Raw genomic sequence first — 21,367 nt, 5'->3', positions numbered from 1 at the left:
GCACACAACATAATGACAAATGCACAGAACGAAATGATGTATGCACCTAACAAAATGTCGTGAGTACAAAACGGGTTGGTAAATTCACACAACATAATGACGAATGCACAGAACGAAATGATGTATGCACCTAACAAAATGTCGTTAGTACAAAACGATATTGCAAATGCACATAGCATACTGAAAAATGTACAGAACAAAATGATGTTTCTACAGGACAAAATGTAGTTTACTCAAAACAACATAGTAAATGCACAGAACATAAAGACCAGTGCCATCAGAAGGCAGCATTGGCGTTCCATATTATAGTGCTCCGTTGAGTGGATGCCACCCTGTCTTACACGTAGTAGGATGTTGGAAATAACAGATGCAGTCCTCGACCACTTGACATGAGATTGCTTGTTGCAGTACACGGATCTCAGTAGGGACCATATGTTTGTTTGTTTTAACTTTATCTGCCATGCGGGGTCGACATTTAGTATTTCATGGCGACATTCACTGATCTATAAAAAGCCGCATCTGCTGTTTTGTGCGATAATAACGTAGCACATAGTTAACTATTTTAATTTTGCGTAAATTTACCGCGACATGTATATTTCTAAAGTCTTTGATATTTCAAAAATTGTTTATATATGACAAAATAAGTTTCTTTCTTTTCGCCGATGGTATAAGTGTTCACTATTGCATTTAATAAGAATATGTGAGACGGATTCAGCTGTTTGCTCTCAACTGTCACGTAGTCATTGAAACCAAATAATGTTCAAATCAATATTCGTAACGTTAAACAACCCTTGCTTTTTGTTTTTAGTGCTTTGGTAATTGATAGCTTACGGAGTTCAATTTTCAAAACACGGCATTAACCTAAGTTTCGCCAAAACGAACTATTTGAAAGGGGAATGGTAACATTTGTGTACATATGAATAATGCCATTTATTTCAGTTCGCAACAATGAATCAAGAAAATATAGTTTAATACAAAATCGAGGCTTCATCGGGATACAAACTAGTCATTTGGGAGAAAAATACACCACGCAACTATTAGACCACTTTGGCTCTCAAACATTAAAGCACGTTAAGTTAAAAGTAGACTTTTTTTATATATCGATACAAACTGTTGCAAACGCTGCAGTAATTTATCTATTTTCATTTATCATCATCCACATATGAAACGATAGTTCTAACATTTTGCTTATATTAATGAATTTTGTTTCTATTGTGTGAACATAAGACTAGCAATTCTTTTTTGAATTTATGACGATGCATGTAATCATTGTTAAGAAAGTTGTCGTTTTTGCCAATTGGTGAATAAGTTTACCATTCATGCAACATCACTATTTAGCCAAACCACTGGTATGTATATTGTTTTATTAAACAATTCGTCAATTTGTATTTGACCTTTGAGTCTCAAGAATATTCTTTAAATGGTTAAAATGCTGGCAAATTAATTTTTGTTTCGTACGTAGTTTCGTAATTTGTTTAGTACAATTATTAATAATCATTGTAATTTGTTAAGTAAAATTATTAATAATTATGATATTCGTACTAGCAAATTTGCAAACATCAAATGGTGATACCCCGAGTATGTATCTTTGCTTTGTATGAAGTCTAATTTCATATAAAACATTACACGGACATGTTTTATTGTTTTATTAATCCAAAAATCAGTACAGTAATAAGTGTTCAACAGTAATTTCAATGACAGATTTGCAAATAGTTATATTATACATAACAGTGAAATATAATGATACACCAAAAGGGTATTCAAATCGTGTTTAATCCATTGATAAATGAACTTATTCTCTTTATTTCTTATACCAATGAAACAAAATCATGGAAACAGAAATTGATCTGGTACATGTAGCTAAAAAAAGTTCAAAGACCAATAAAGCTAACGGTCTGTTAAATAAGACATAAAATACAATGAAATATACCTGCAAACATGATCAGAACATATTTGAATATTATAAACACATGAATAAAAATATCAAATTAAATTTTGATTGATAAAAAAAACTTTATCCTAAAATGAACAGTCATGATCCATTTCCTTTAAGTTTTCAGTACCTCGGCCATCGATGTTTTTAATTTAGTTAACAATCATGTGGATCTGTATAATTAAAAGTTAATTACACAAATTAAACCACTTTTTCTTCAAATATTTCTCATTATTTTAAATGACTGCTAAATAGAATGAGTAACACAAGAAAAATATGGCTTCACATGAGCAATATGATTGGATCGGCAACATAAATGTTTTATGCAGGCATTTCTGTTCATTTGCTAACCTTTCTTTTCCAAATGAAAGGTTGTGTTTGTTAATTTGATTTAAACATAAAAAACACACATTATATGACTTACATTTTTTTTGTTTAAACTACACTAACTACATGTCATGAAATCACCAAAAAGTCATTTAGAACTAGGTCTTCATCAAAATCAACATAGCCAGATAAGAAAGATGACAATGAGTAAAAAGTATTTTAACCGTGCCTACAAATCATATAAATACAAAAATGGCAATACAAAAATACTTGTTCATATTTAATACATTATGTGTAAGATCAAAAAGCTTTTGAGCTTCATTGATCAATACATTTATCTGTTGTTATGCAGATCTTTTATAAATGACCTTACACAAAGTTGACCTTAGCAGTCAGATGTGTACCTTGACAGGACATTGTCCATAAAAGACAAAATGGTCATGAAGAAAACATTTTTTCTGTTTTTTTCTTTCTTTAATCCACCTTAAAATTTCATAAGGATCTCACACAATTTCTCAAGTTATTGTCTGCATAAACCGAAACCACTTCCAAACTCATTCTTTACAAGAAAAGAGAAAAATATAAAATATATTTAATAATCCATTAAAAAGCATTTTATAACTGAAATAGTATAGCCATTACAAAATGATGAACACTAATTTTAAAAAGTCAGGTGTGAAAGCGCTATGCAGTGTTGCTAGGGACTGTCTGTTACCATGGTGATTTATTTTGTTGATTCTTGTTGCTCGAACACAGGGTAGCTGCTGAGAATATTGTCCCAGGTTCGTCTCTGCTGGGCTAGATCGCGAACAATCTCGGCTAGCTCTGAGATCTGAAATACCGAATAATGAAAGTTTTCTTAACACGATTTCTTATGACAAATGTGTAAGTAGCCATACAAATAAAAAAATTGTCCTGTGAAAAATCTACATTTAAATAATTTTAGTAACAACTTAATTTTTAAGCCACATAAAGACAGTTATGAACATATTGTTCATGAAATAAACAGCAATATGACAAAAGTACAAAGTGAATGAAAAGAATGGTTCAAAATGACTAATCCAAGAGGTTTGCTCTTCATATTTGTTTTTCTTAAAAATGTTTCATAATTTGAATTTGTCTCACGATTTTTTAATGAACTAAATCATAATTTACAAATATCAATATGTATCCTTTGTACATACAAGAGTACATCATAAGAGAATGAAAATAAGTTCAACAACTTTTTGTTGTTGTTTGGAAGAAAAATCAAACACTTTACCAAGTGACCATTCAGGCTTTAGAAATAAATATATTATTTAAAACACAACATTGTAGATATAAGTTTCAAATTATCCACAAAAATGTCACAAAGGCTTTGTTATTTTAACAATTTTAATTTACCATTTTGAATGCACATATATCTTAAACACCGGTCTTAATGACAGTGTCATTTTGCTTGCTTTAATGTAATACATACTTTAATGAATCGGGCAACACTCATTCTAGCTTTTTTCAATGAAAAGTCCTTTTTCTGAAACCACTTACAGGTGCCCTGATTTGTTTCATGGTGTCTCGCTCCCTAAGAGTGGCTGAGTGTGGCTCCTTGAGAGTGTCAAAGTCCACAGTGATACCGTATGGTATCGAGATAGCATCGGTACGGGCGTAGCGTCGACCAATGGACCCACTCGAGCTGTCCACTTTGTGCGAGATGTCAAAGTTCAGCAGGTCTCGCGCTAACAATATAAATATATGTGTTTTTTTAAGTATGTTTTTACTTGCTTTGATTCCATAAGAAATAAACAAAACAAGACTATTGCCAAGCAATTTTATATGTCCCCTACCGGCTCCACCATTATCCCCTCCGGTGAAACTGGTAGGGGACAATAAAATCTTAGCCATTATTCACAAAACATAATAAAAAGATATAAGACGACACTTAATTTGTTCCACTTATTTTTTAATTTCCAAAACTTTCATTTCTATAACAAGGGCTGTTTGTAAAACATGCATGCCCCCCATATGGGCTCTCCGTTGTAGTGAGAGCAATTGTGTGAATACGTTTTTTGTCACTGTGACCTTGACCTTTGACCTAGTGACCTGAAAATCAATAGGGGTCATCTGCCAGTCATGATCAATGTACCTATGAAGTTTCATGATCCTAGCAATAAGCGTTCTTGAGTTATCATCCGGACACCATTTTACTATTTAGGGTCACCGTGACCTTGACCTTTGACCTAGTGACCTGAAAATCAATAGGGGTCATCTGCGAGTCATGATCAATCTACCTATCAAGTTTCATGATCCTAGGAATAAGCGTTCTTCAGTTATCATCCGGAAACCATTTTACTATTTCGGGTCATCATGACCTTGACCTTTGACCTAGTGACCTGAAAATCATTAGGGGTCATCTGCGAGTCATGATCAATGTACTTATGAAGTTTCATCATCCTAGGCCTAAGCGTTCTTGAGTTATCATCAGGAAACCATTTTACTATTTAGGGTCACTGTGATCTTGACCTTTGACCTAGTGACCTGAAAATCAATAGGGGTCATCTGCTAGTCATGATCAATCTACCTATCAAGTTTCATGATCCTAGGCCTAAGCGTTCTTGAGTTATCCGGAAACCATTTTACTATTTCGGGTCACTTAGACCTTGACCTTTGACATAGTGACCTGAAAATCAATAGGGGTCATCTGCGAGTCATGATCAATCTACCTATCAAGTTTCATGATCCTAGGCCTAAGCGTTCTTGAGTTATCATCCGGAAACCATTTTACTATTTCGGGTCACCGTGACCTTGACCTTTGACCTAGTGACCTCAAAATCTATAGGGGTCATCTGCTAGTCATGATCAATGTACCTATGAAGTTTCATGATCCTAGGCCCAAGCGTTCTTGAGTTATCGTCTGACAACCACCTGGTGGACAGACCGACAGACCGACCGACATGAGCAAAGCAATATACCCCCTCTTCTTCGAAGGGGGGCATAAATATTAGTGGGAGTACAAGTCGAAACACTTTTTGCAATTTACAACTGTCACATACAGATTATAATCCAAGTTAATTTTTCTTTGAGTATGTATCAGTCAGGTGGTTATTGACAAAATTACAAACTACGAGACTGATACTTGATCAACAATAAACAAAGCTCAATATTCCATTTATTATACACCACAACTTAAATATAAATATAATGTTTGATGTTTAAACAAGAGCTGTCACCATAGGATGACTTATGCCCCCTATAAACGCTTGACAGAAGTTATGAGCTTTCGAAACCTAAACGCTGACCCTAAGTTCAAGGTCACAGGGGTCAAAATTTGTGTGCATATGGAAAGGCCTTGTCCATATACACATGCATGCCAAATATGAAATTGCTATCTGAAGCGACATAGAAGTAATGAGCATTTTTCGAAACCTAAACGCAAAGTGTGACAGACAGATGGATGGACAGAGATAACAAGATATTATTGGGACAAATCTTCTGACCAAGTTTCATGAAGATCGGAAAATAAATAAGGCCTCTAGAGTGTTGACAAGGTTTTACTATAGCCATATAAGGAAAAATGCCCCGCCCACTGGCAGCCATGTTTTTCAACCAACCGGCATCATTTTTGAACTCGTCCAAGATATTATTGGGATGAATCCTCTGACCAAGTTTCATTAAGATCGGACAGTAAATGTGGCCTCTAGAGTGTTAACAAGCTTTTACTATAGCCATATAAGGAAAATACCCCGCCCCTTGGAAGCCTTTTTTTTCAAGCAAACATAATTATTTTAATACTCATCCAAGATATCATTGAGACCAATCTTCTGACCAAATTTCATGAAGATTGGACAATAAATGTGGCCTCTAGAGTGTTAAGAAGGTTTTACTATAGCCACACATAGCCATATAAGGAAAAATGCCCCGCCCCTGGTGGCCATGGTTTTAAAGCAACCAAAACCATTTTCGAACTCATCCAAGATATCTTTGGGACAAATCTTCTGACCAAGTTTCATGATGATCGGAAAATAAATGTGACCTCTAGAGTGTTATAAGGTTTTACTATAGCCATATAAGGAAAATAGCCCCGACCCCGTGGTGGCCATGTTTTTCAACCAACCGGAATCATTTTTAAACTCATCCAGGATATTATTAAGATGAATCTTCTGACTGAGTTTCATGAAGATTGGACTATAAATATGGCCTTTAGAGTGTTAACAATATTTTACTACAGCTTTATATAGCCATATAAGGAAAAATGCCCCGCCCCTTGGCAGCCATGTTTTTCAAGCAAACGTAACCATTTTCGAACTCATCCAAGATATCATTAAGACAAATCTTCTGACTATATTTCATCAAGATTGGACAATAAATATGGCCTTTAGAGTGTTAACAAGGTTTTACTATAGCCATATATGAAAAATGGCCATGTTTTTCAACCAACCGGCATCATTTTCAAACTTGTCTAAGATATTATTGGGATGAATCTTCTGACCACGTTTCATGAAGATTGGACAATCAATGTGGCCTCTAGAGTGTTGACGAGATTTTACTATAGCCATATAAAGCCATATAATGAAAAATGCCCTGCCCCATGGCAGCCATGTTTTTCAAGCAAAGGTTACCATTTTTGACCTCATCCAAGATATCATTGGGACAAATCTTTTGAGCAAGTTTCATTAAGATCGGAAAATAAATGTGGCCTCTAGAGTGTAAACAAGGTTTTACCATAGCCATATATGGAAAAATGCCCCGCCCCCTGGCGGCCATTTTTTTCAACCAGCCGGCATCATTTTCGAACTTGTCCAAGATATTATCAGGATGAATCCTCTGACCAAGTTTCATGAAGATTGGAACATAAATGTGGTCTCTAGAGTGTTAACAAGATTTTACTATAGCCATATAAGGAACAAGGGACAAAATTGTCACAAAACCAGGTTTTCATTGTGAAAAAAAAATCTGATAAAGGGAGAAAACTCAAACTGAACTTTTGAAATGACCAAAAAAAATTAACCCCCTTTGTATGTTTTTTTTTTTTTTTTAATCTATTTTTAGTCGTGGCGACCTTGACATTGGAGATATTGACGTGATTCTTTCGTGGGACACACCGTCCCATGATGGTGAACAAATGTGCCAAATGATTTTAAAATCTCACAATGAATGACATAGTTATGGCCAGGACAAGCTCATTTATGGCCATTTTTGACCTTTGAACTCAAAGTGTGACCTTGACCTTGGAGATATCGACGTAATTATTTCGCGCGACACACCGTCCAATGATGGTGAACAAATGTGCCAAATGATTTAAAAATCTGACGATGAACGACATAGTTATGGCTCGGACAAGCTCATTTATGGCCATTTTTGACCTTTGAACTCAAAGTGTGACCTTGACCTTGGAGATATCGACGTAATTATTTCGCGCGACACACCGTCCAATGATGGTGACCAAATGTGCCAAATGATTTTAAAATCTGACAATGAACGACATAGTTATGGCCCGGACAAGCTTATTCCGCCAGCCAGCCAGCCCGCCAGCCAGCCAGCCCGCCCGCATTCGCCAATCTAATAACCAGTTTTTTCCTTCGGAAAACCTGGTTAAAAATGCCACGCCCCTTTGAAGCCATGTTTTTTTAAGCAAAGATTACCATTTTTGAACTCATCCAAGATATCAATGGAACAAATCTTCTGAGCAAGTTTCATGAAGATCGGAAAATAAATGTAGCCTCTAGAGTGTTAACAAGGTTTTACTATAGCCATATAAGGAAAAACGCCCTGCCCCCCGGCGGCCATGTTTTTCAACCAACTGGCATCATTTTCGAACTTGTCCAAGATATTATTGGAATGAATCTTATGACCAAGTTTCATGAAGATCAGACAATAAGTGTGGCCACTAGAGTGTTAACAAGATTTTACTATAGCCATATAAGGAAAAATGCCCTGCCCCTTGGCAGCCATGTTTTTCAAGCAAACGTTACCATTTTCAAATTCATCCAAGATATCATTGAGACCAATCTTCTGACCAAATTTCATGAAGATTGGACAATAAATGTGGCCTCTAGAGAGTTAACAAGGCAAATGTTGATGCCGCACAACACACGACAGACAACGGACAAAAGCGATCATGTTTTGCTCAGGTGAGCTAAAAACAGAACATGTGAAATGAAACATAAGAAAAACACTTCCATATCTGACTGACAAAGGGCAGTAACCCAAAATACATTCATATCAGATTTACCAACAGCAATTACTCATAACACTTACATATCTGACTGACAATGGGCAGTTACTCAGAACACGTACAAATTTGACTGACACAGGGCAGTAACACAAGAAGAATACTTACATATCTGACTGATAAAGGGCAGTAACTCTGCGTTGTTACTGAGTGGCAGGACTGAGCACTTGTATGGCGCAATGATCGGTGGTAGGGCAAGGTACTGAAAAAAAACAACACCATCTAACTGTTTTCATACCTGTACGGTGTAAACTTACTTCAGCATTGCTAAAATCGTTTCATGCACAGAACAAATACAACAATTGATACTGTTTTATTAAATTGTCTGTAGTTGCTTTTTGTACTAACAGTCATTACAGAAAAGGTTGTTAAAATTATGGCAGTTATAGAATTTCATGTTAATATTCAATACAGAGAAGAGTATTTGCTCAGCAAGAAAACAGTTAACACTTAACCATGCTCATTGTTCATGTACCACTAACAAGGCTCATGGGTCATGTTTTTTTAGCCGTGCTAAATAATCTTATCTGTATTCAAGACTAACCAAGTATTATGTATTCGAGACTAACCAAGTATTCTGAATTAAATACTAACCTAGTAGTCTGCATTCAAGACTACCTAATTGTCTGTATTCAAGACTTGCCTAGTAGTCCTTATTAAAGACTATCATAGTATTACCGGTATGTATTTAAGACTAACCTGGTATAAATAATGTATTCAAGACTATTTTTTTAATCTGTATTCAATAATTTCCTATAGTATCTAACCTAAAATAATGTATTCAAGATTATCAAAGTATTTTATATTCAATACTAACCTAGATGTCTATATTCAGGACTAACCTAGTATTCTGTATTTAAGTCTAACCTAGTAGACTGCATTTAAGACTAAACTAGTATTCTGTATTTCATTGACAATGTTACATACCGTTCTCTGCTCGTCACCCTCTCTGGTCTTAAAGTTGTGTTCAAACAACGAGTACATGACTCGGCCGATACCAAACGAGGGCTCAATGACTGATGGCGTAAACTCTTCAACTACATAGATAACACACAAAAAATCATCAATATACATTCGAAATTGTCATCTCCAACACATATTTTGATATATTTAAGTAAAATTGTATGCAACATAAAGGAAGAATGGGTGTGATTTTATACAAGTTGATTGAAATTAACCTTCACCCTGAATGCTGATTGTATTTTATTACAAATGTAACAAGAGAACACTAATTAAAGAACTGACTATTATTTTATGAGCTGTCACCCCAAAAAATACAAACAGATGCATAGGGCAAACATTTAAAACCCTTTCAACATTCTTTAATTGATGGGGGCATTTAACTCAAAACTCACAAGAAAAAAAATCATCTGAAAAGAACAAAAAATATAGGAAAAGTTTAGGATAATAAAAGGGGCCTTGGTTGACAGGGTTGCCACCAACCTGATGGAATAAAATTCCCTGACTTTTCACTGACTTTTCCCTGACCAAATCTTGGTTTTCACTGACTAATTTCGCAGCATATTCGGCCTCCTCCTCCCCATACAGCCGACAGAATCCCTCCATTTAATGTTTATTTTATTCTTTAAAATAAAATATTTAACAAATAACAAAGCAGTACTACTTGTACACTAAACTATGCATGATGCAAGGCTATATAGTAAATATCACAAAACCAAAGATAAACAAGAGCTGTGTTTGTGAAACACAATGCCCCCTACCGCGCCACCTTGAAGCCATATATTTGACCTTTGGCCTTAAAGTATGACCTTGACCTTTCACCACTCAAAATGTGCAGCTCCATGAGATACACATGCATACCAAATATCAAGTTGCTATCTCAATATTGCAAAAGTTATGACCAAGGTTAAAGTTTTGGGACAGACAGACAGGCCAAAAATGATATACTCTCCATCATTCGATCCGGGCGCATAAAAAGTTATCATGTACAACCACCACATAATATGATTATGTCTCAAAATCTATGAACAAAACATACTTCTATAGGTAGATACATGTGATGTTTTTTGCAGCTGTGGTCACATAATCCTAGACAGCGACACTCATGCCATCGCCTCGTGTCAAAGATTAATAGAATATAGACTGACAATCCTACGAGCGTGTAACATTCTCCCCAATACAAACTCATATGATATGGTGACACTATTGCTATCAGCGGCAAACACCCTCGATGACGAGACAACCAGAAGTATATGTAACTTCATTCATATGTTTGTTACGTAAAATTAACTGTAATGTGCTTTAAAACAAACAGACGTCTTGTGGATCTCTTTATACACAATATTCATATGTAAATTATGGTTTATGTAAATAGTACTTGATTCTATGTTTATATATGTGAATGTATATTTGCTGCTTTTTTATATTTTATGTTTCAAAATCACTGAGAAGTGGAAATAAAGAGTATATATATATATATATGATCATTCTTTAACATCTAACACAAGCATAGGTGAATACATATGAGTATGGGCAATGGAAAATGTTAATAGAAATAAATATATGTACATAACTGTTAGAACTTAGTACCAAAAGTTATTTCAACTAGCCATGGTCTTTGGCAAACAGTATTGTGCAACAACGATTTCTCAAAGATTTTACATTTTCAACTTTTTCTCCATGCTTTTCTTATAAATCTACTAAAACAAATGATACCTGAAGACTGCCATAGCCACTAAAAAACTTATGCATCAACCCAACATTTTATTTTTCCCTGACTTTTCACTGACTTTTCTGAATTTTTCATTTTTCACTGACCATTTTTTTTTATTCCCCGACTTTTCACTGACCTTGAAAAAAAATCAAATTTCCCTGACTTTTCAAGTTAAGTGGCAACCCTGGTGGAAAGCTTGACTGGCCTAGTACATTCAAAAGATTTGCACACTTTTTATGTTTACCAGACTAAAGGGACGATACTTGGGTTGCAAAAGGAGCTGAAAGCATCAATATTGGTTATACCAATACAGGAAATGATACTTCTGAACGTGCAATCAATCCTCAAAGCATACAAAAGCCGACAATGAGACAATAGAAGAACCTTACCATGAATGGTCTTCTCAAATCTGGACACTGACAGCATGTCTGGCTTCAGAGTAAACAACTGCCCCTTTATAGAGATTTCTGCCTCACTGATAGAAAATAGAAGCAAAAACATTAGAACTTACCAGTAGACACTTATCAATTAAGATTTCCATGGCCAATCTAACTCAAAATCTTGTATCCATGCCTGAATATCACGATAGCTGTTACATTTAAGTATAATTTTAATACCTATAATACTTATCTTGAGCCTCTAATATAATTATATAATATAATAAGTATAGCCAGAAAATCACATAATACCCATAAACAGCATCTAAACATCATCGTTACAACTTTAATACCCTTCAATAGCCTTTAAACATCACTGGAATACACAATATACCAATCAATAGCCTTGAAATATCATCTGGGCAACCATGATACAAATCTACAGCCTCTAAACATCATCTGGGCACCCATGATACAAATCTACAACCTCTAAAGATCATCTAGGCACCCATGAAACAAATCTACAACCTCTAAACATCATCTGGGCACCCATGATACAAATCTACAGCCTCTAAATATCATTTGGGCACCCATGATACAAATCTACAGCCTCTAAACATCATCTGGGCACCCATGATTCAAATCTACAACCTCTAAAGATCATCTAGGCACCCATGATACAAATCTACAACCTCTAAACATCATCTGGGCACCCATGATACAAATCTACAGCCTCTAAATATCATTTGGGCACCCATGATACAAATCTACAACCTCTAAAGATCATCTGGGCACCCATGATACAAATATACAGCCTCTTAATATCATCTGGGCACCCATGATACAAATCTACAGCCTCTAAATATCATCTGGGCACCAATGATACAAATCTACAGCCTTTAAATATAATCTGGGCACCCATGATACAAATCTACAGCCTCTAAATATCATGTGGGCACCCATGATACAAATCTACAGCCTCTAAACATCATCTTGGCACCCATGATACAAATCTACAACCTCTAAATATCATCTGGGCACCCATGATACAAATCTACAGCCTCTAAACATCATCTGGACACCAATGACACACATCTACAGCCTCTAAATATTATCTGGGCACCCATGATACAAATATACAGCCTATAAACATCATCTGGGCACCCATGATACAAATCTACAACCTCTAAACATCATCTGGGCACCCATGATACAAATCTACAGCCTCTAAATATTATCTGGGCACCCATGATACAAATCTACAGCCTCTTAATATCATCTGGGCACCCATGATACAAATCTCAAACCTCTACACCATTTGGGCACCCATGATACAAATATACAGCCTCTAAACATCATCTGGGCACCCATGATACAAATCTACAGTCTCTAAACATCATCTGGGCACCCATGATACAAATCTACAACCTCTAAAGATCATCTAGGCACCCATGATACAAATCTACAGCCTCTAAACATCATCTGGGCACCCATGATACAACTCTAAAACCTCTAAACATCATCTGGGCACCCATGATACAAATATACAGCCTCTAAACATCATCTGGGCACCCATGACACACATTTACAGCCTCTAAATATCATCAATAATCAGTACATATCTTGGTAACAATGGAAAACACTGCTTTATCACATCACCGCATTGATATCTGTCTGATATAACGTTGCCCGATATATTTTTTTATATCATGGTCAACAAGAATTTCTTATATCAGTCATGTGGGGAGGATGGTCATATTACTCAGAATCAACTATAAAGTAATCATTTTTAGTAAAATCGAATTAGATTAACCAAAACTAACAATCTGATACCTAGATGTAATATATTTTAAACACAAAATGCAAAACAAACAGCAGAAAACAATATTTTTAAATATTAATTGCGCGTGGTCATTACGTAATTATTAACATGTCAAACGACAAAAGTCATATTCTTTCCCGCTAAAACTGCAGTTTTTAAGTATTTTTTTTCTTTTAAATCGATGATGTAGAGGTATGATAAACAGAAAAACAGGTTATTGCCTGATCTTTTTGTAATATATCAGGCTCGGCGCGAATAAAATGACGTTATATTATTCTAAGCCTCGCTGATATATTACAAAAAGATCAGGCAGCAACCTGTTATTCCTTATATAGCATTAAAAAATAATAGACATATGGTCTCACTAAATACCTACCCTTTCCCCTGCAAAGTTTTATCGATCACATCAACCTCTTCTGATGCCAGACCAGACAGATGCTCACTGATCAGCTTGGCCTCAGTCTTGAACACTTTCCCGATCACACCTTTGTTCACTTTGCACTCAACCACATTGATGTTTTTGTAGGATAAGTTAAGGATTATATTTAGTTATGTTCAAACATTTTGATCAAACTTGACCAAGTTTAAGGCAAAGCTGAGACACCATTTTGAAAAATTGTTTTGAGCAAGTTTCAACAAGTAAAGATAACTATTTTGATTTCTCTTAAGTGTTTAAAAACTTTTTCTTAAATAAGAAGATCTAGTGATCTGATATCATTTTCAACCATACACGATCAAGTTTCTAACTTTACAGACAATACCAATAAAAATGAAATGTTCCATACAAATTGAGAATACAAGTAGTAATTATAATCGAAGGTTGGTAGCTCATTTATAAAGGATATGGGTTCAGCCAGTTTCCTCTCCGCCACCAGCTTCTGTCCAGTGGCTTTAGAATGCTGCGTCAAGTCGTAACAAGATCTGTCTGCACAACCTACACACTCTATCCATCCCTGGACACAAGAACACATGCACGCTTTAATAAATTACTGCTCCACACTTTGAAAGAGAGATGCATATAAAGTTTGTAAATAATCCAAATTATATGATATAATAAATTACCAAAAGATATTTTCATAAGAGCATTGCTACTGGTATTTCACTTCAAGGTTAACAATAAGCTATTCAATAATATTGTTTAATTAATCTGCCAGATTTTAGAAAGGAACTGGTTAAAAAGATTATTTGGGTCACGCTCTGTGAGAAGGGTGTTTACTGCATGTGTGTAAAGTGTCATCCCAGATAAGCCCGCACAGGCTTATCAAGGATGAAACTTTCCGCTTGAACTGGATTTTTGCTAAGAAGAAACTTTTTAACGAAAAAACCATAAAACTCGAGTGTTCCTGATTAGCCTGTGCAGACTGCACAGGCTAATCTGGGATGACACTTTACACACTTGTATTAAACCCTCTTTTTACAGAGCATGGCCAATTTAAATTATGCAACAGCTATTTTTCTACAATTTGCTGTGACAATGTTTGTATTTATGAAGTTGACTTTCATAAAAGTGTTAATACAATTATTTAAAAATTTCTATGAAATTTTGCACAAAACAGTCAACTAGATTATTGTTGGCAATCTGAAGAGATAACTGTCACGAATGCTTGTAGAAATGATGATGTTAAAGTCTGAACAAGCTGCGTTATTCTCACATATGCCTTCAACCTCTAACAGAGACCTTGACCTTAAAGCTAGGAGAGCATGTGCTGCCTTTGACATGCCATCTTCTGCGTGTGATCATTTATGTCTCAAATTACTTTAAAATTCAGTGATTGTTTTACCTAATTGGAGTGTACAAGTATCAGCCCAATTGGGAAAAAAAAATATATAAATTGGGAAAATTCGCGTTGTGAAGTCTTCATATTGGGAAATTGGTGTATGTTTGCTGCCAAATACTTTAAAATTGATACATGTAACTAAATATTGTCAAGTTGTGAATATTATATTAACTTAGGTTCAAGCCATACAGCTGCATAGAGAAACTAAGTAAATGATGCATTTTATATTAAAAAATTTTTTTTTTTAGCTTCCTTTTTTTTTGACAGCAATTGGGAAATTGTTTTTTTTCTTTTTGGGAAAGTGCAGTTTGCCGGTACTTTATAAAGAAGAAAAACAAATTGCTGAAATTTCCTGACATCTCCCTAAAGTTAGTCTAGACAAGATGTAATGTGATGGACAGACAGACTAATTATCATACTGTGAAATGCCAATGTTACGGCTATATCAGAGCTTCGAAAACCCTGTGGTCTACCAACTAAGAGACTTTCATTAGCAACCCATTATACCTAGCAATGTTTTACCAAGAAAAAAATTAATACTTCAGCTTTTGATTTTGGATTGATCCTGATAATTATACAAATGAATAAATTTGAATAAAGCAAATACTAGAAATATATGAAAAGCCGATGGAAAAGTTCACTTAAATTTTCATCAGCAAAATTAAGGAAGGCATACAAATTTAAGAGCAGTAAATAAAACAAAATCAAGAGAGGCTGAAAACCTACATATGAAGTCTTGAGCTCTGCATCCCAGCAGTCGCACGCGTAGTGGGCCATCTCATTGGGGAGGTGCTGACGGAAGCGGAACTTCTTGTGTCAATGCCCACCTTGACCAGAAACAGGTAGATCCTGCCCAAGAAGTAGGCAAGGCTCTCATTTGCAATTGTACCCTGAAGAAGACAATGCAGTTGTTATGAATTCTCTGAGCTTACAGGGGCAATGTTTGCTGTTTAATCATTGGCAAGAAGATAATTGTCAGAACTTATATCAGAACTTAAGATTCCAAACAAATGTGCACATAATAATAAACAATACCTACCTCAGGGTGAGCTAAAACTACTTAAACCCATATACCATGATATATTCTTTGGCAAACCACGAAACTCCAAAAAATCTTGCAGAAGAGAAATTCTTGCTCTAATTTGCTTATTTTACAACAGAACACCTACTTTAAGCAAAAAATAATTTAAACTAGGTTTACTGCCAGCAAACGGTCAAAGTTTTTTTATATGCCTGAAATAAATACAATTTTAAATTAAATCCGTACATAACGCCTCAACATAATCAGCTATTTACAACTGGTGTTAAAATATTCTTGGCATGATATTTTGCAATGCATTGCAGGTTATAAAGAAAATAATAAATCAACCTAAATTAAAATCTTTGAAAATTCTTTATTATCTGAAATCAATCTCATTTGGCATGACCACAACAAAGGCCATTACTAACAATTACCCGAAAAAAATGTCTATTTTTAGAGGGGCTTTCCCCCAAAAGAGTAATTAAGTTACATGTAGATACATAGTTATCCCCCGCCATAGGCGGAGGGATATTGTTTTCGCGTTGTCCGTCCGTCCATCTTTCCGTCCGTCCGTCATGGACTTTTATGTCCAGAGCCATATCTTGGAAGTGCTTTGGCGGATTTCAATGAAACTTGGTTTGAGTAAATATATATATATATATATATATATATATATATATATATATATATATATATCTATATATATATATATATATATGGATAAGAGGATGATGCACACCAAATGGCATTGTGAACCATCTGTTTATAAGAGTTTATGACCCTTTGTAGCTTGGAAAAATGCTTTTTTGTGTCCGGAGCCATATCTTGGAAGTGCTTTGGTGGATTTCATTGAAACTTGGTATGAGTATATATATGGATAAGCGGATGATGCACGCCAAATCTCATTGTACACAATTGGATAATTAAGGAATTATGGCCCTTCGTATCTTGAAAAAATGCTTTTTTGAGTGTAAAATATAACACTTTTTGTGTCCAGAAGCATATTGGCGGGGGGATATCAATTCAACGAATTTTGCTTGTTTATTTTATTTTAAAACTTCTCAGACACTTAAGTGAATCTGTTTGTTATCGTAATCTAGAAATAAAACAAGTTTTCCGGTCTCATCTATATCTGCCTCATCATCTGTGATGTAACAGCTTAAATTAACATCAACATAAATTATTATGATTGTGTTACTTTTACCACTCAATGACCTATTATATTTATGGTCATATCTTGACATGAGTGACAGAGTTATAAATCAATGGTAGAACACAATGTCAGTCTACGCTGATTACATCTACCTATATACTAAATCAGCACAAATCATTATATGTCATGATGGTGTATCAGTAAATGTATTTCATTTTCCTAACAAGTGTTCAATAGTGTGGCTAGTTTTGACATTAGGCCCTGGGCAAAATCCTGCTGTAATGAAAAAACACTACATCACCTTTAAATTGCAATGGCAATACAATGTATTTATATCCATGGATTCTACCCGGGTAATTGGTTTAATATTACTTTTTTAATTAATTAAAAACATCGTCTTTGTTACAACTAGCAAACAGAGTACTTTTTGTAGGACAACAAATGTTAAAACAATGGATATCTGTGCCAGAAAATGTAATTAGAACATTTCAGGATTCAACAAATGACTTTATTGTATTAATCAGCATCAAGGCGTACAAAACATTTAAGGCCCTTCTGCTCATGGTGGATGCTTATTTTGTCAACAAACGTCAAATATAGTATATAAAGGGGTACCCACTAACAACACTTGCCATTTAAATATACAGTCATTGAAAATCTTATGTAAAACTAGAAAATGTGTCACAGATACTGATGTCGTTTCAACAACGTTTGGGTTACAGACAAATCAATAACAGTTCTACGGTGGTACAACAAGACAAAGTGCCATAATTCAGTCCAACTGGTGGCAGTCAAATTACTTTTCATTATGATCATACACACATTGAGACCTTGACCATTCACCACTCAAAATGTGCAGCTCCATGAGATACACATGCATGCCAAATATCAAGTTGCTATCTTCAATATACAAAAGTTATGACCAATGTTAAAGTTTCGGACGGATGGACAGACAGACTGACTGACGGACAGACAGAAAGACAGACAGACGGACGGACTAACGGATAGTTAAACAAGAGCTACCCATAACGGGTGCCAACACTTGGCTGCGGGTGCATTTTTGAATAAATGAAAGCTTGTCAGAATTATTTTTTTAGAGGTCACAGTGACCTTGACCTTTGACCTAGTGACCCAAAAACGGGTGTGGCGTGTAGAACTCATCAAGGTGCAGCTACATATGAAGTTTCAAAGTTGTAGGTGAAAGCACTTTAATTTTAGAGCCAATGTTCAAAACCTTGACAAAATGTTAAGGTTTTTTAGCACATCGCAGATGGCGGACAACACGACACAACGAGCTGGCTATGACAATACCTTGGGTGTTCTCCGAAAACAGCCGCGCTAAAAACTATATGCCACCCTTTGGGGTCATACAAATTGTTTTCATTTCCTTGTCATCTTGTCCTAATTGAAGGTGCAGTTTAATCATGGCCATGTATTTATTAAGCTTAAGATTTCAAACTAAATTATATTTATACAATCTTTGATAACACAGGGCCCTACCCTTTTCCTTTTGAATCCCAGCCCCTGTTTTATACCCCATAGTTGTCGTCCCTATATACATATGAGACTGCCTTTAGTTGTGTTTCTTTACTGGCCCTTCTCCCTCAAACTGTCCCCAGTAATAAAGCAGGAACACACAGAGGTAACCGTAACTTTTTTTTCTTTCTTAGAGAATGGCCCTTTTTCACAGTTTTGAAAAGTTTGTGGCTTATTTATTTTTCTATAATTTACAAAAGTTTGCCACTCATTTTTTCATAAATTGAGAGGCATAAGGCAGCTTCACAAAGACAGTACAAAAATGTCAACACCTTAGCACACCTACTACGCAAGATTCTCTATCATCCAGGCTACTTACAACACCTTTGCACACCTACTACACAAGATTCTCTATCATCCAGGCTACTTATCTGCAACTGCCTGGCCCAGGGTTTTCTCTCTCCTGTGGCCCCTTCCCGTCCATCTGTAGAGTGCCAGAAAACAGCGCCCACCTTGAGGTCACGCACAAGGTCAAACTTGGGGAACGTATCCTTCTCGTGTGGGTCCACAAAGTACTCAATCTCAGCCATTGTGAACTCTCTGGTGAAGAAAAAAGCAGATTAGCCAAGCTGGTTTGTATGAGGGTCAAGAGGGAAGTTGAGGAAAAATTGATCTTAAACATTTTTGTTAAATGCTTGGTTTTATTGTTCCACATACATGACAGAAGTACCAGTACATATTTAGAAAAAGTTTGCCTCAATGCTTGAATATAGTAATATAGCAATGTATTCCACTAGACAAATTCAAATATGTGTTGAAGAAAAGAAAATTGTAACATAGGAAATTCAGTCATTATTTTGCCACCAGACGAAAATAGGTAAAAGCACTTCATTAAAGAAATTATTCCTGCAAAGTTTGCTTAAAAAGTTTTACAGATTGGTGAAACATCATCAAAAGTGGAAATATTCCTGCAAAGTTTGCTACAAAGTGTTCAACACACTGGTAAAACATCATCAAAAGGGAAATATTCCTGCCAAGTTTTCTTGTCAGAGTTACCCATACCTGACTCTGATAAGCCCAGATCTAGGAGAGATCTCATTCCTGAAGGCAGATCCAATCTGGGCCCCACCGAAAGGCAACTTGCCTCCATTGAACTCCAGGAGGCGCTTAAATTGACAAAGATACCCTGAGCAGTCTCGGGCGTAGGTACCTGCAATAGGTTGGTAGGGTATGCAAGCACATCATTACAAAGTCTATGTTAGAAATACAGGGTGTACAAATCTTAAAATTGATTAATATCATGTGACACACACAAATTAGGACCTTTTTATTAAGAGCCATCTTGACACCCAGATGAATCTTTTTTGACAAACATCAAAAGACACTAAAATTGAGACTACACGTGATTTCAATATTATATTAACTAGATTTCAACATATAGAGCTTGACTTGAGATTAATTCAATGCTGATTCTTATTTAAAAAAATTCCTTTTAGGGACCCTTCAATTGCGCCCCATTTTGGAAAAAAATATACTTTTTTCAATTAGGAATGGGTCCTCCTACCAGACCCAAATTTGAACGAAATAAACACACTGGCCAGGCGTACTCTGCTTAAATTCATTTGGGGTTGGGTGAGGTGGAGGCTAAAAAAACATCATTTTTAATAGCCCAATGTAAGTGTAAAGTAGTATGGGTTAATTGAGCACTTATATATTATTACACACACACACACACCGCACAATCACACATTCACATACCCTTTGAGGGTCCCAGTAGGTCCAATGGCTGTGGCAAACATCAGATTGAAGTCTATGGGGTCGGAGATGTCATTCCCAGTCACTGGGGACTTGATATTGAACTTCTTCAAGGTTTCACCCATCTCATGTTTATTCATGTTGTCAATCTAGAAACAAAAAAAAACAATATCTCTCAGTTGCAGCCTTGGACAGAGAGTATTTCCATTTTCTACAAAAATAATACCCCTTTGAAACAATATAAAACAAGAGCACTGCCTTGCGGGTGCAGACCGCTCATCTATTTTCTTTTTAAAGGTGAAGGGACTCTCAATTTCAATCACAAAGGAGGGAGTGGTGGAGTGAAGAGGGGTGTATAGTGTGGGGGTGTGGACATTTATTACATTATCTTCCAAGAATGCGGAAAAAAAATGCAAAAAAATTAAAAAATTCGGGGTGGGGGGTGTTGGTGGGGGGGGGGATTCTTGGGTGCGATGGTTGGAAGGTATTTCAAAAATAAAATAATAAAAATAAATATTTGTGTTTTTTTAACCGTTTAAAAAAAAAAAAATTGCGGGTTGGGGTGGGGGGGGGGGGGTATAGTGTGAGGGTGTGGTGGTCATTTGTGAGATGATCTTAAAAAAAAATTAAAAATTAGGGGGGGGATTCGGGGGAGGGGGCGAGGGCACGGGGATGGTTTGGGTGGAGTCTATTGTGGTATGTCAGGTAAGAGTAGTTTTGTCAAAGTATCAATCAAATCTAATCATAAATAAAGAAGTTATGGCAATTTTAGCAAAATTTAATAATTTGACCTTGAAGTCAAGGTCATTCAAGGGTCGAGGTAAAATTCAACTTGCCAGGTAC

At 35.6% G+C, this 21,367-nt stretch overlaps 1 protein-coding gene across 6 annotated transcripts in view; it reads right to left on the bottom strand.

Annotated features, from left to right (window-relative positions):
- Positions 1-1,631: 1,631 nt before the first annotated feature.
- The window catches only part of LOC127855831 (glycine--tRNA ligase-like), a 254,818-nt gene continuing 235,082 nt past the window's right edge, over positions 1,632-21,367 (bottom strand). Inside the window, exons 11-17 of one of the 6 annotated variants that reach the window (XM_052391651.1) lie at positions 14,188-14,294; positions 13,718-13,864; positions 11,532-11,617; positions 9,396-9,505; positions 8,577-8,670; positions 3,788-3,975; positions 1,632-3,092 (exon numbers count right to left, since the gene is read on the bottom strand). In XM_052391651.1, coding sequence (XP_052247611.1) covers positions 2,985-3,092; positions 3,788-3,975; positions 8,577-8,670; positions 9,396-9,505; positions 11,532-11,617; positions 13,718-13,864; positions 14,188-14,294 — 840 coding nt within the window. In that variant the 3' untranslated portion in view covers positions 1,632-2,984. The remainder of the gene's footprint in view (positions 3,093-3,787; positions 3,976-8,576; positions 8,671-9,395; positions 9,506-11,531; positions 11,618-13,717; positions 13,865-14,187; positions 14,295-21,367) is intronic. The other 5 variants (XM_052391647.1, XM_052391649.1, XM_052391648.1 and 2 more) reach the window with 5 other exon arrangements.

Source organism: Dreissena polymorpha, chromosome 13 (genome assembly GCF_020536995.1).
Source record: "Dreissena polymorpha isolate Duluth1 chromosome 13, UMN_Dpol_1.0, whole genome shotgun sequence".
Classification (NCBI taxonomy): domain Eukaryota; kingdom Metazoa; phylum Mollusca; class Bivalvia; order Myida; family Dreissenidae; genus Dreissena; species Dreissena polymorpha.
Note: the sequence above shows the minus strand (reverse complement) of the source record. Positions and strands in the feature narration are given on the sequence as shown.